This window comes from Sceloporus undulatus, chromosome 4, assembly GCF_019175285.1.
Source record: "Sceloporus undulatus isolate JIND9_A2432 ecotype Alabama chromosome 4, SceUnd_v1.1, whole genome shotgun sequence".
NCBI lineage: Eukaryota > Metazoa > Chordata > Lepidosauria > Squamata > Phrynosomatidae > Sceloporus > Sceloporus undulatus.
In genome coordinates, this window is record NC_056525.1 from 35,622,659 (window position 1) to 35,635,371 (window position 12,713).

General features: G+C 39.6%; 1 protein-coding gene across 1 annotated transcript in view; it reads left to right on the plus strand.

The window, feature by feature from the left end:
• The window catches only part of PTPRT (protein tyrosine phosphatase receptor type T), a 771,767-nt gene that overhangs the window by 309,894 nt on the left and 449,160 nt on the right, over positions 1-12,713 (plus strand). The window contains exon 6 of the mRNA XM_042464568.1: positions 2,697-2,871. Coding sequence (XP_042320502.1) covers positions 2,697-2,871 — 175 coding nt within the window. The remainder of the gene's footprint in view (positions 1-2,696; positions 2,872-12,713) is intronic.

Sequence of the window (12,713 nt, forward strand, 5' to 3'; positions counted from 1 at the left end):
CCAGCTTTTATCCACTCCTTTTTCAGCTGGGTTCATGGTGGATTGGGGCTACAACATGTGTTTGCTGCAGCCCCAATCCATTTTTGAAAGGGGCACCTTTCATCCCATCTGTTTCCTTCCTTAGTATCTTTCATACATAAAATGCTCTCTTTACTTAATATTTTCATATGAGTTAATTAATCCATAGATCTGATCAGTCATAATCATTCTGTTTATGGAAAATAAAATAGATGTCAATTTTGCTGCAAACAAGAACAGTTTAATGCAGTGCTGGTCATATGAACCAGGCTAACCATCTTTATAAATCAGCTGTGGAATGGAGAGCTAAGCAGATAGTCTCATGTACTCCCCCTTCACATCCTTTATATTTTTCTGAGAAAATTTTCAGACCAGCACAGAGGCGCTGGTAAAACATTACTGGATCGTTAAGAAACGTGGGTGTGTGAAAGCCTGCTGCACTTCCTAAATGTCAGGGAATCATTGCTCCCCTCCACCATCCATTCATGGAGGAGCCATTTCCTGTGAATAGAAATTTTCCGTTCATAGGAATTTGCCTCTCCCCAAACAATTCAGGGGTGCTGGAGGGGAGTGATGATTCCCTGACGTTTAGGAAGCGTGGCAGGCTTTCACACACCCATGCTTCCTAAATGATTCAGCCATGTTTTACCAGTGCTTTCTTAAATTCTCCTGAATTGTGTGTCTGTAAATCCAGCCCTGAGAACAATTACTCATGTGGTATATTTTCTTTCTTTCTTTCTTTCTTTCTCTCTCTCTCTCTCTCTCTTTCATATCATGCATAGATATTAGAAATAGAAGAATTAATGTAAATTGTGTGTGTATGTGTGTGTATATATATATTTTGAAGGCAGCAGTTGTGCAATTTTTCCCTCTGCAACAAGGTCATAAAAGGGCACAGTACATAATGAAACAATGGCTTATGACCCAACTGTGCAGCCTGTATTCAGACATAGTCTCTCTTTATTTCATCTAAGGCAATGGGTTTCACAGCTGGGTCCTAATGTTGGCTGAGCTGAAGCCTTCAGGCCTTGTTAACTGTCATGAACAAATTAAAACCATGTATCTTGGCCATTGGGACCTTTGATATTGTTTTCACAATTCTTGCAATTGTACAAAACTAAAAGACTTTAAAATATTTTCAGGGAGAGCACACAGCCAAAAACAAAAGTCCTTACACAAGCTTTTTTTAAACAACAACAACAACAGTGACAGAGCCAAGGATGACCCCCCCAAAACACATCTCACCTTCTGCTTCCTCCTTAGAGATTAAGTTATTTACTTAAATGAAAACTAGTTTGCAAATTATTTAGCAGATACTGGAGCGTTTGATTTTGTTTTATATAATGTTTTCCCCATACAAATACACGTCATAGAACCACAGGTACAAAAAATTGAACATGTGTGCAAATCATTGTACACAGTGTATGTGAGAAAGTTTGTCAACTAAACTCACAAACATGGTATGTTTATTATGAACATGGTATGGTTAATACACAGAAACTGTATAGAGAAATCACTAAATGTTGATACACATACATTTAAAGGCAGAAATAGTGGGAAAATATTCAAGTGAAGCAAAAGTGTCTGAAAACCTGGGCTCAGTTTGAGATGCAAATTTGAGGCCAATTTTTAGGTTCCTAGTCAGGGGGGAAATGCTGATAATGATTAGAGAGTCAATTTTAGCAATATGAGTTAATCATCATCATCTTTATTTCGGTCACTGACCAGGATAAACTAAGATAAAATAAAATAAAGTAAAATTAGAATAAATAGACTAAATAAGTAAAATAACAGAGTAAGGGCCCAAACAGACAGGCCAAAATAAAGCTGCTTCAGGTCACTTTGGAGGTATGTTTTTAAAATGATGCAGGCATCCTAAGAATCTGGAAGCCACGCCAAAGCCAGGAATCATTAGTGCAGTGGTTCCCAACTTTTTCTATGCCCAACTCCCCTAGGAAATGTTTATTTAATGTTCACAACCCCTACAAAATTAATATCAAATGTGAAGAAGTCCAATTTCTAATTTTTGAACCAAAAATTAAACCACATACACTACTACAGGTGAATAAATTGAACTTTTAAAAAAAGATATATTGGCCCCTTACAGAGAGGCCAAAATAAAGCTCTTTGGGTCACTTTGGAGGTATGCTGTTTAAATGATGCATGTGTCCTAAGAGTCCAGAAGCCACGCCAAAGCCATGTTCCAATCCTAAGGACTAGAGCACAGCTTTGGCGCAGCTTCCAGACTCTTAGGACGCATGCATCATTGAAATAGCATACCTCCAAAGTGACCTGAAGCAGCTTTATTTTGGCCTGTCTGTATGGAGCCATAGTTTGGATTCTTCTGTCACAACTCGGTGAAGAAAATGCAAATCTAAATAGAACACTATGATTTTAATTTATTCAGAAAAAAACATGAGTGATGGCACAAGCCAGTCTTTGTCACCCCCTGCCGCCAGAATTCAATATCACACCCAGGTTGGAACCCCTGCCTTAGTGCCTCTACTATATAGCTAAGTATGCATAATGTTAAATAATGTAATCCATGACAGAAGATTCTAAACTATATCTCTATTTTGTGTTATAATTAAGAATTATGAAGCACAAATTAGTTAAGAATTCTCTCACCATGACCACATTACATTTACTTTGCCCTGTCTCCATTGTTTATCTTGCAGCAATGGAATGGCAGAGATACAGCTTTAATGGTCACCAGAGTAGTCAACCACAGACGTTTTTCTGCAACTGTCAGTGTAGCTGACACTTCCCAACGGAGCATCAGTAAATACCGATGTGTCATCCGCTCAGATGGTGGATCAGGAGTTTCAAACTATGCAGAATTAATAGTGAAAGGTAAGTGGCAGCCAATAAAGTTTGTGTGCATGTGTATGTGTACATGTGTTATGGTCTTTTGAAATCTACACAAAACACAAGAATGCCTCAAGGAAAGAAGGCTTCTTACACTGCTCTGACAATAAACAGTACCTCATTCAAAATACCCTAAATGACATTGATTCATTTTCTTTTTGTAGTCTGTATTTATCCTTGAATTTCAGCTTCTAAATACAAGAAAAAGTGTTCTATTGATTTAATAATTAGTGCTTTGTGCATTATATCATTAGTATAGTTTATTAGTATATTATTAGTATTAGCATTTATGCTTTAGAGGCTATATTATTAGTAATATTGACTTACCCAGTTGGGCCCTTACTTTTGGTCCCAAATTATTCAGCATTGAAATCTGCATTAATTGGGGGGGGGGGGGAATAAAACATCTGTGTCGTTTTAAAACACAGACTAAAGCTTTACTGTTTGCTGAATGACTCAAAGAAATGAGATTTCTAAACAATTTGCCAGTGACATATTACTTCTTTTGAAATTGTTGACAAATAAATCAGCAATTTCTGTTTTGTGCTGCATCAGACTAATATGGATACTTCCATATAAGCAACATGTGCTTTATTGTGCTATACTGCAAGTAGCAAGTACATTTCTATACCACTTATCAGTGCACTTATGCACTCCCTAAGTGGTTTACAATGTGTAAGCTAATTGCCCCTAACATGCTGGGTACTCTTTTTAGCAACCTACAAAAGGATGCCAGGCTAAATCGAGCCTGAGCCCCTGGCTGCGATTGAACTCACAACCTTATGGTTTGAGAGTGAGTGGCTGCTGTACAGGCATTTAAACACTGAGCCACCAGGGTTCTTCCATATATTGTGTTCCATATAATGTGTAGATTATGTTATATTCTGTAGATTGTGCAGAGTCTATATTATGTTCTCTGAAATCCAGGGATGAGTTTAGTAGAATATTAGATTAAATTTAATTGGGGCCCAAAAATGTGCATATTTCCAGAGTGGTAGTAGAAGCTTTTTAGGATAAAGAAGTAATTCTTTGGATCCTGCATTTGACCTGTGTGGATGCCTTATCACTGTATGTTATTAATGTTATTATTGCAACTCTATTGTTAATGCTTGGATTGCAAGTAAGGGTGATCCCCATATTTTTACACTCAAACAATTTGGTCCTGTTGGTATCTTCAGAGATCTAAATGGTGAAGCAGACTGGCAGTATGGAGAGGCCTCCAGCCGCTCCAGCCCTGGTTGGCCCCTGATTGGTGCAGGAATGAGATAGACCTCTCTGAAAATGGGCATCACCACCATCGTGAATCCACCTGCCAACAGGACTGGCTTTTCACCGCTCCTTTTCGTGCTGGCTTTTCCCAGTTGGCACAAGCCTGGCACACTCTCTGTATGGTTTCTGGCCACTTTTGGGGCATATGTCATCTGCACAGGGGTCTCACCCCTGACCCCAGAATTTAAATATCTAAGCAATTTCTTATAAAATTAAGGTGAGTGCTAATCATGCTCAAGGAAAGGGATAGGGAATATTTGTAGCCCCAAGATGTTGTCAAACCTAAACTCTTCTCATCTCACATTATTCGTTATACCAACTTGTTCTGATGGGAGTTTCAGTTCCACAGCATCTAGAGAATTGTATTAATGGTCTCATCCCTGAAATATGCATTTAAGATTATGCACTACAGCAGCTAGCTAGCTAGCTAGACAGACAGACAGACAGACAGACAGACAGACAGGCATTCATCTTAAGTTTTTGACAATAGTGTGCCCACCTTTACCCTGAGCAGAAGGAGTGTCGGAAGTGGAAACTACATGGTGGAACTAAGGGTAGATAAGTTTTAAAGTGGCATTGCCTGTTTAGATTTGCCTGAATCCCTCCATGAAAATGTTGAAAATGGAATGCTTGCTTTTGTGAGAGGTAAAATCAGCAAGATCAATTTTATGGATAGTGGAGGCAAAAAAACTGGTTACTGTCCAGCAATTTTACTGAAGCAAGCAGGATGTAATGTGAACTGTAAATGGTGATGAATGACCACCAGCGGGGAAGACACTGATCAATTCAGTGTAGGAAATAAACAGATTGGGAGGCGGAGAAGCTATCATGGTAGGTAATACAAATAAATAAGAGATAAAGATAATTATGGGTAACATAACTATTGCTTTGTCAAGACTTTTTTTAAAAAACCCTGCTCAGTGATCTGTTAAATTTCTGAGTGCTTGGTATAAGGTTAGTCTAATGAAGTGCTCATGTCCCTTTGGAGTTGTATGGATCAGTGGTTATGGAAAGGTCTGAATAATTTGGCAAGGGTAGTATTGAATTGGCAATGAAATGGATGCAGAAAAATTGAAGAGAAAGCAAATTGGAACTGTTTCATTTTAAAGGGCCATTTATTGAATTGGGAAATACATTATATTAATCCATAATTGAAGGCTAGTTCAACTGACTGACTGGTCCCTAAACCTAGATCCAGGCAAAGTGAAGCACTAAGATATATTGCTGGAAGTAAAAATTAAAAAAAAATTAGCGTGTTTTCATGTTAAACTTGGGGCCAACGTCTTATATGAAATAGCAGGCAATTTTTAAATAGAGAAATGCATCTGTCTTGCAGAAGAAGGGATGGGAGATAAATACAGATTATTCAATGTTTCAGAAGGGAAAAATTAACATTAGGCACCTTAACACAAAGCTGAAGCAGAATTATTCATTTTCTTTAAATTTCTGTGCAGCCTGCTTGAGAGTTTTTTCCCATATGTTCAAACAGTATCACTGCTTTCAGAAATGAGAAACCCTCTTGAATAAGAGAATGATGGCATGAAGGAAACTTTGAGGGAGCAGTAACCAGAATTATGGTTCCACCAGAGGGAACAGTCGCTGCTAAGCCTCGGAGGAGGTGTGTGGTTGTAGTGGGGGACTCCTAGCTGAGAGGTACAGAAGTTGTGATTTGTAGGCCTGACAAGATGTGTTGTCTCCCCGGAGTAAAGATCCGTGATGTGACAGGGAGGCTGACAAGACTGGTCAAGCCTACTGACCAATACCCCTTCCTTTTGGTCCATGTGGGAACCAATGGTACTGCAAGACACAGCCTTCACAACATCAGAAGGGATTACAAGGCTCTTGGTAGGATTTGAAGATTTGGATTCTTCAATCATGGGCTGTGATTCCATGAGGTAGGATTTCTTGCAATGGACGGATTGCATCTCACACCAGTTGGAAGAAATGTTGTTGCCAACAGTCTCAAGAATTTGATCAGGAGGGCTTTAAACTGAGTTTTTTTTGGGGAGGGAGACAATATTAAGGAAGGCAAAAGGGCTGGAGAAAATAGTCAAACTGACATAGAGGAAACAAGACAAATAGTGCAAGGACCTAACAGTAGGAGGCAAAAAAAATCTTGCACAGGCAGCAAGTAAAGGGGACCCATGATCTGCAATGTCTGTACACTAATGCACAGAACATGGGAAATAAACAAGATGAACTCAAACTCCTAGTATAACAAAGCAAGTATGATATAATAGGCATCAGTGAAAACTGGTGGGATGAGTCTCATAAGTGGAATGTAGAAATAGAGAGGTATAACCTTTTAAAGAGAAATAGGCTAAACAGGAAAGGAGGAGGAATAGCACTATATGTCAGAGATATTTACACCAGTGAAGAGATCCAGGACATCAGTCATGGAAGCCAGATGGAGAGCATCTGGATAAAAATTAAACAGGAGGGCAACAACAAGGATGTTATGGTGGGAGTCTACTACAGACCCCCCCAGTCAGATGGAGGAATTGGAAGATGTCTTTCTAGAACAGCTGACTACCCACTCAGAAAGGAGAGATGTAGTAGTGATGGGTGACTTCAACTATCCTGATATTTGCTGGAATTCAAACTCAGCAAAATCTTCAAGGTCTAGCAAATTCCTCACTTGCCTTGAAGACAATTTCATTGTCCAAAATGTGGAAGAGGCAACAAGGGAGTCAGCTATTTTAGATCTGATCCTAACCAACAAGGATGACTTGGATAATGGAGTGTAAGCGGTGGGATCATTAGGTGGAAGTGACCATGTTCTCCTGGAGTTTGTTATACAATGGAAAGGGGAAGCCAGTCATAGTCTAGACTTTAAGAGAGCGGATTCCAGTAAACGTAGATGTTTATCACACTATATTCTTATAGTGCTACTATTCCACTTTGACTGCTCTAGCTGCCTCCTGTTGCATTCTGGGATTTGCAGTTTTAAGGAGGGGTATTCTCTGCCTGAGAATTCTAAATACCCCTCCTTAAAACTGCAAATCCCAGAATGCAACAGGAGGCAGCTAGAGCAGTCAAAGTGGAATAGTAGCAGTATAAGAGTATAGTGTGATAAACACCGTAGATAAGTATTGAGGGTGATCCCCTGGTCAGAAATACTAAAAGAGAAGGGAGTTCAGGATAGATGGGAGTTTCTCAAAAGGGAGATACTGAAGGCACAATTTCAATCAGTTCCAGTGAGAAAGAAAAATGGGAGGTGTCTCAAGAAACCAGGATGGATGACTAAGGAACTTTCAACTGAGCTAAGTTTTAAACAGAACATGTATAAGAAATGGGAAAAGGGGGAAATCACCAAAGTGGAATGCAAACAAATAACTAGCACATGTAGGGGTAAAGTGAGAAAAGGTAAAGAACAGAATGAACTCCGTCTTGCTAGAGAGGTTAAAAACAATAAAATATGTCCGCAACAAAAGGAAGAAGAAGGAAATGGTAGGGCCACTACATGGAGAACATGGCAAAATGCTAACAGAAGACAGAGAAAAAGGAGAATTACTCAACACCTTCTTTGCTTTAGTCTTCTCAGAAAAGGAAATGGGTGCTCAACCTGAAAATGCAGCAGAGGACAGAATAGGGGAATTTCAGCACAGAATAAGTACAGAGATAGTACAGGAATATCTTGTTAATCTAAATGAATTTATATCTCCAGGACCAGATGAACTACACCAAGGGTATTAAAAGAACTGGCAAATGTAATATCGGAGCCACAGGCAATAATCTTTGAGAACTGGAAGAACAGGAGAAGTCCCAGCAGACTGGAGGAGGGCAAACATTGTCCCGATCTTCCAAAAGGGAAAAAAGAGGATCCCAACAATTATCAGTACCACGAAAGATTCCAGAGGAGATCATTAAACAGAGAGTCTGTGAAGATCTAGAAGGCAATTCTATAATCACAAAAAGTCAACATGGGTTTCAGAGAAAGAAGTCATGCCAGAGAAATCTTATCTTTTTCTTTGATAAAAATACCAGCTTGGTAGATGAAAGGAATGCTGTGGATATCTTGATTTCAGTAAGGCTTTTGACAAGGTTTCCCATGACATTCTTGCAAACAAGCTTGTAAAATGTGGGCTAGACAAGGTAACTGTTACATGGATTTGTAATTGGTTGACTGGCCGAACCCAAAGGGTGCTCAACAATGGCTCCTTTTCATCCTGGAGAGAAGTGACCAGTGGGGTCCCACAGGGCTCTGTCCTGGGCCCAGTACTGTTCAACATCTTTATCAATGATTTGGATGACAGAATTGGGGGCATACTCATCAAATTTGCATATGAAACCAAATTAGGAGGAATAGCTAATACTCCAGATGACAGAATCAAAATTCAAAATGACCTGAATAGACTAGAAAGCTGGGCCAAAGCTAACAAAATTAAATTCAATAAGGAGAAATGTAAGGTACTGCACTTAGGGCAGAAAAATCAAATGCACAGATATAGGATGGGGGACACCTGGCTTAAGGAGACTACATGTGAAAGGGATCTGGGAGTCCAAGTAGACCACAAATTGAACATGAGTCAACAGTGTCATGCGGCAGCTAAAAAGGCCAATTCAATTTTAGGCTGCATCAATAAAAGTACAAGAGAAGTAATAATGTCCCTCTATTCTGCTTTCGTCAGGCCCCACCTGGAATATTGTGTTCAGTTCTGGGTGCCACAATTAAGAAAGGACATTGAAAAACTGGAGCGTGTCCAAAGTAGGGTGACTAACATGGTGAAGGGTCTGGAAACAATGTCCTATGAGGAATGACTTAGGGAGCTTGGAATGTTTAGCCTGGAGAAGAGAAGGTTAGGAGGTGATATGATAGCCCTGTTTAAATATTTGAAGGGATGTCATATTGAGGAGGGAGCAAGCTTGTTTTCTGCTGCTCCAGAGAACAGGACCCGAAACAATGGATGCAAGCTACAGGAAAAGAGATTCCACCTCAACATTAGAAGGAACTTCCTGACTGTAAGGGCTGTTCGACAGTGAAACACACTCCCTTGGAATGTAGTGGAGTCTCCTTCTTTAGAGGTCTTTAAACAGAGGCATCAGGGATGCTTTGACTGAGATTTCCTGCATGGCAGGGGATTGGACTGAATGGACCTTGTGGTCTCTTCCAGCTCTACGATTCTATGATTTTATAGCAGTGGCTTTATTGGGGAGAAAAATAATTCCCCCTTTGGTGATGGAAGCAAGTCCATCTGAAGAATTCTACCCTTACTGATCAATTATGAATTTTAGTTCTGGTAACCTATTGTTTATATTTGCATAATGTATGTATTAGTCAAGGATAGGGGCATGTAACAAAGGATGTAAAGAATGAAGTAAAGAAAAACTATGCCATAGGACTTACACAATTTGGGCAGGCATAATTATTTAGCCTGGATGGATTGAGAGGGAAATATGACAAATTGTAGCTGTGCAATGTGTGGGTAAGTGACCAAGAACAGGCAAGGCTGGGACAACACACACATGTCAAACAAGATGAAAAGGTAAAGCAAAGGAAATGGCAACTACCTTAGTAGGGGGTTACCTCCTTTGACATGAAAGTGGTAACTTCCATAGAATCATGGAGTTGGAAGAGACCACAAGGGCCATCCAGTCCAACCCCTTGCCATGCAGGAAATTCACAATCAAAGCCCCCACCCCCAATGGATGGCCATCCAGCCTCTGCTAAAAACCTCCAAAGAAGGAAACTCCACCACATTCCGAGGGAGTGTATTCCACTGTTGAGCAGCTCCTATTGTCAGGATGTTCTTCCTAATGTTTAGCTGGACGCAGCTTTTCCTGTAGCTTGCATCCATTGTTTGTGTCTTATTCTCTGGAGCAAGAGAAAAGAAGTTTGCTCCATCCTCAATGTGACACCCCTTCAAATGCTTATACAGGGCTATCATGCAGGGCTATCATACCACTGCTTAACTGTCTTTTCTCCAGGCTTAACCCAGAAAAGATGACAAGCATAAATGATTCCCACAAGATAAAGGTCTTATTCAAATCTTTCAAAGGCTGATTGTTCTCAGTGTTCCCTTGAGGAGATGCAGCAGAGTTGCTACCCCCACCATTTTTCCTGTCCAAAGATTCAAAAAGGTCAGAAGTGGCACTATGGTGTTGAGAGTAGAGGGAGTTGGTGCTTTCTTTAGGTGCTCCTGGTTGCCTTTCACCATTCAACTCAGAGGAGGAGATAGTTCTTTTATGGCTAAGAGATAAAGTACATTATTTACACTGACCCATGGGTAAGGTCACCCTGTTTTGGGGGTCAGTTTTTAAGGGGATGCTGAGGGGTAATTTATTGATATAGAAAACAAGCTCTCCACCTGTGAGATCTGGGAATTCTCTGACTCATGCTCCACAAGCCACTTATTGTAAAACAAGAAAGTTTATTGTAAGAACATAACAGAAAGTACCCTAGAACACTTTTTTGTCAGGAATGGAAAGGTACATTAACATATGGTTTATTTAACCACCAGAAAGCAAACCCACCCCATCCAGCAATAAAGAAAATTAATTGGATAACACCTTCCCGGGCAGTGAGAAATCTGCTCCCCAATGATGTAATGTCCTCCAGTCCAGGTAACCTCTCAAAACAATTAAGTTCCCACCCAGTGTTATCTCCCCACTGCACCTGTGACCTTGAAGCGTAAACCCTCAAGCTACAACTAGACTAAGTAATAATAAATCATAACAGAACTATAAACCCCAACATCCCCCACCCCATATATATATACATAGCAGCAACATACATAATATAGCAGCATATTAAAGTATAGAGAACATGTTAACATAACAATCTCTTAGCAATGGGCACTTTATGAGTCAGTTCCCCCTCCTAGCACAGAGACAGTCTCTGGCTGGCAGGGTAACTCCGTTACACTCCAACCTAGCAGGCAAGCACAGAGTCTAACAGTCAGCCTACCTCTTTCTAGTACATTCTATTAACCCATTATACAATCAATATTCCATGATCCCACTACTACCTTAATCTATTAATATTTATCCTTAACCCTTAACCTATAACCTCATGACAGAAGCCCCAAATGAATAAATGAATGAAGGGGAGTTCTGACACCACCACCCATATAACCAGTCTAGTGCACCCACGGCAAGTTTCTAGACTTATATGTGAGTATATACAGTAATATTTTGTGTGTAAGCTGAATATCAAGGGTAGGCAACCTGGGACCAGCCCCAGCCCGGTCCTGCCGCCGATTGCCGCCGGGGCCTTTGGGAGGCAATTGTCTATAGAAGCCTCAGAAACATGCATTTATATTAACATTTTTTTAAAAAATCAGCAAATTTTTTCGCTTGTCCTCCATTTTTTAAAAAAAAGTGGTCTCCCATTTGAAAATTTGTCCTACATTTGTCCTGGTTTGTTGTATATATATATATATATATATATATATATATATATATATATATATAATTATTTATTTTTTGGCTTCAGCCCCCCAGTTGTCTGAGGGACAGCAACCCGGCCCCCGGCTCAAAAAGGTTGCCTACCCCTGCTGTATATAAAGACTATACCATCCCTGAAATTCCCCTTGCTCTCTTTTGTTTCCACTGTAGGAGGTTTTATAGCTTGGTACTTGGACTGTTGTTTTTCTTTTTAAATTATAATTAAAGTGGGGTGAAGGAGAGGATAGTAGTATTGGAAAGTCTTTTTTTTTTTTTTTTTTTTTTGAGATTATCACAATGTATTTAAAGCGACTTCTCCCTGATGGGATACAGTTATGTTTAATTTTTAAACCAGGTGTTATCTCATGCAGCTGTGGCTGGGTAAGTGCAACCCATACTCAGCCAAGATCCCAGCTGCGCTTATCCTGTGGCTTTTCAAAAACCACAAGCTCTCTTTTTTGGGTTTTTGCTGGGTTGCACTCACCTGGCTGTGGCTGCATGTGATAACATGCGGTTTTAAAATTAAACGTAACTGTATCCCATCTGGTCCCTTTAAAGTCCCTTTAAATATAATGTGATAATCTCCTTCATGGACTCACACATCTCAGTTTGTCTCATATCTTATTCTGAAGTTTCAAGATTCATTTTCTAATAGGGATTGCATAAATACTCCTAATTATCAGTTGCCTAGGTAGTGCTTTGGGCAGTGTGGCTGGGTGAGAGAGATTAACTGGTCAGAGCTTTGAACTTGTGAGATATCAGATGCACATCCATTTCCCATCTCTCTGTGTGTTATATTTGTAGATGCTTTGGAACTTGGTTTTCCTTAATCTAAACTAATGAATAGGCAAACATGATTAGAGTCAGATGTAATGGTAGTGACCTTTATTTTATAATTTTAGTTTTTAGTGTGGATAATTTTAAGTAATTTGTGGAAATGATGTAGAAGAAAACCACTACATTTTGAACACTGGAATATGTATTTTGATGCTGACCCAAATGAAACTAGCTCTATTTTCTTGCACATACAGACTATTTATCTCATTTGACTCTGAGCTTGACAAAACTACTTTTTGGACAACAGATCCTAGAATTCTGTAGATTGCATGGGATTCTGGGAATTGCAGTCCAAAAAGTTTTGATATTATCTTTTCTTTGAGGTATACTTTTCC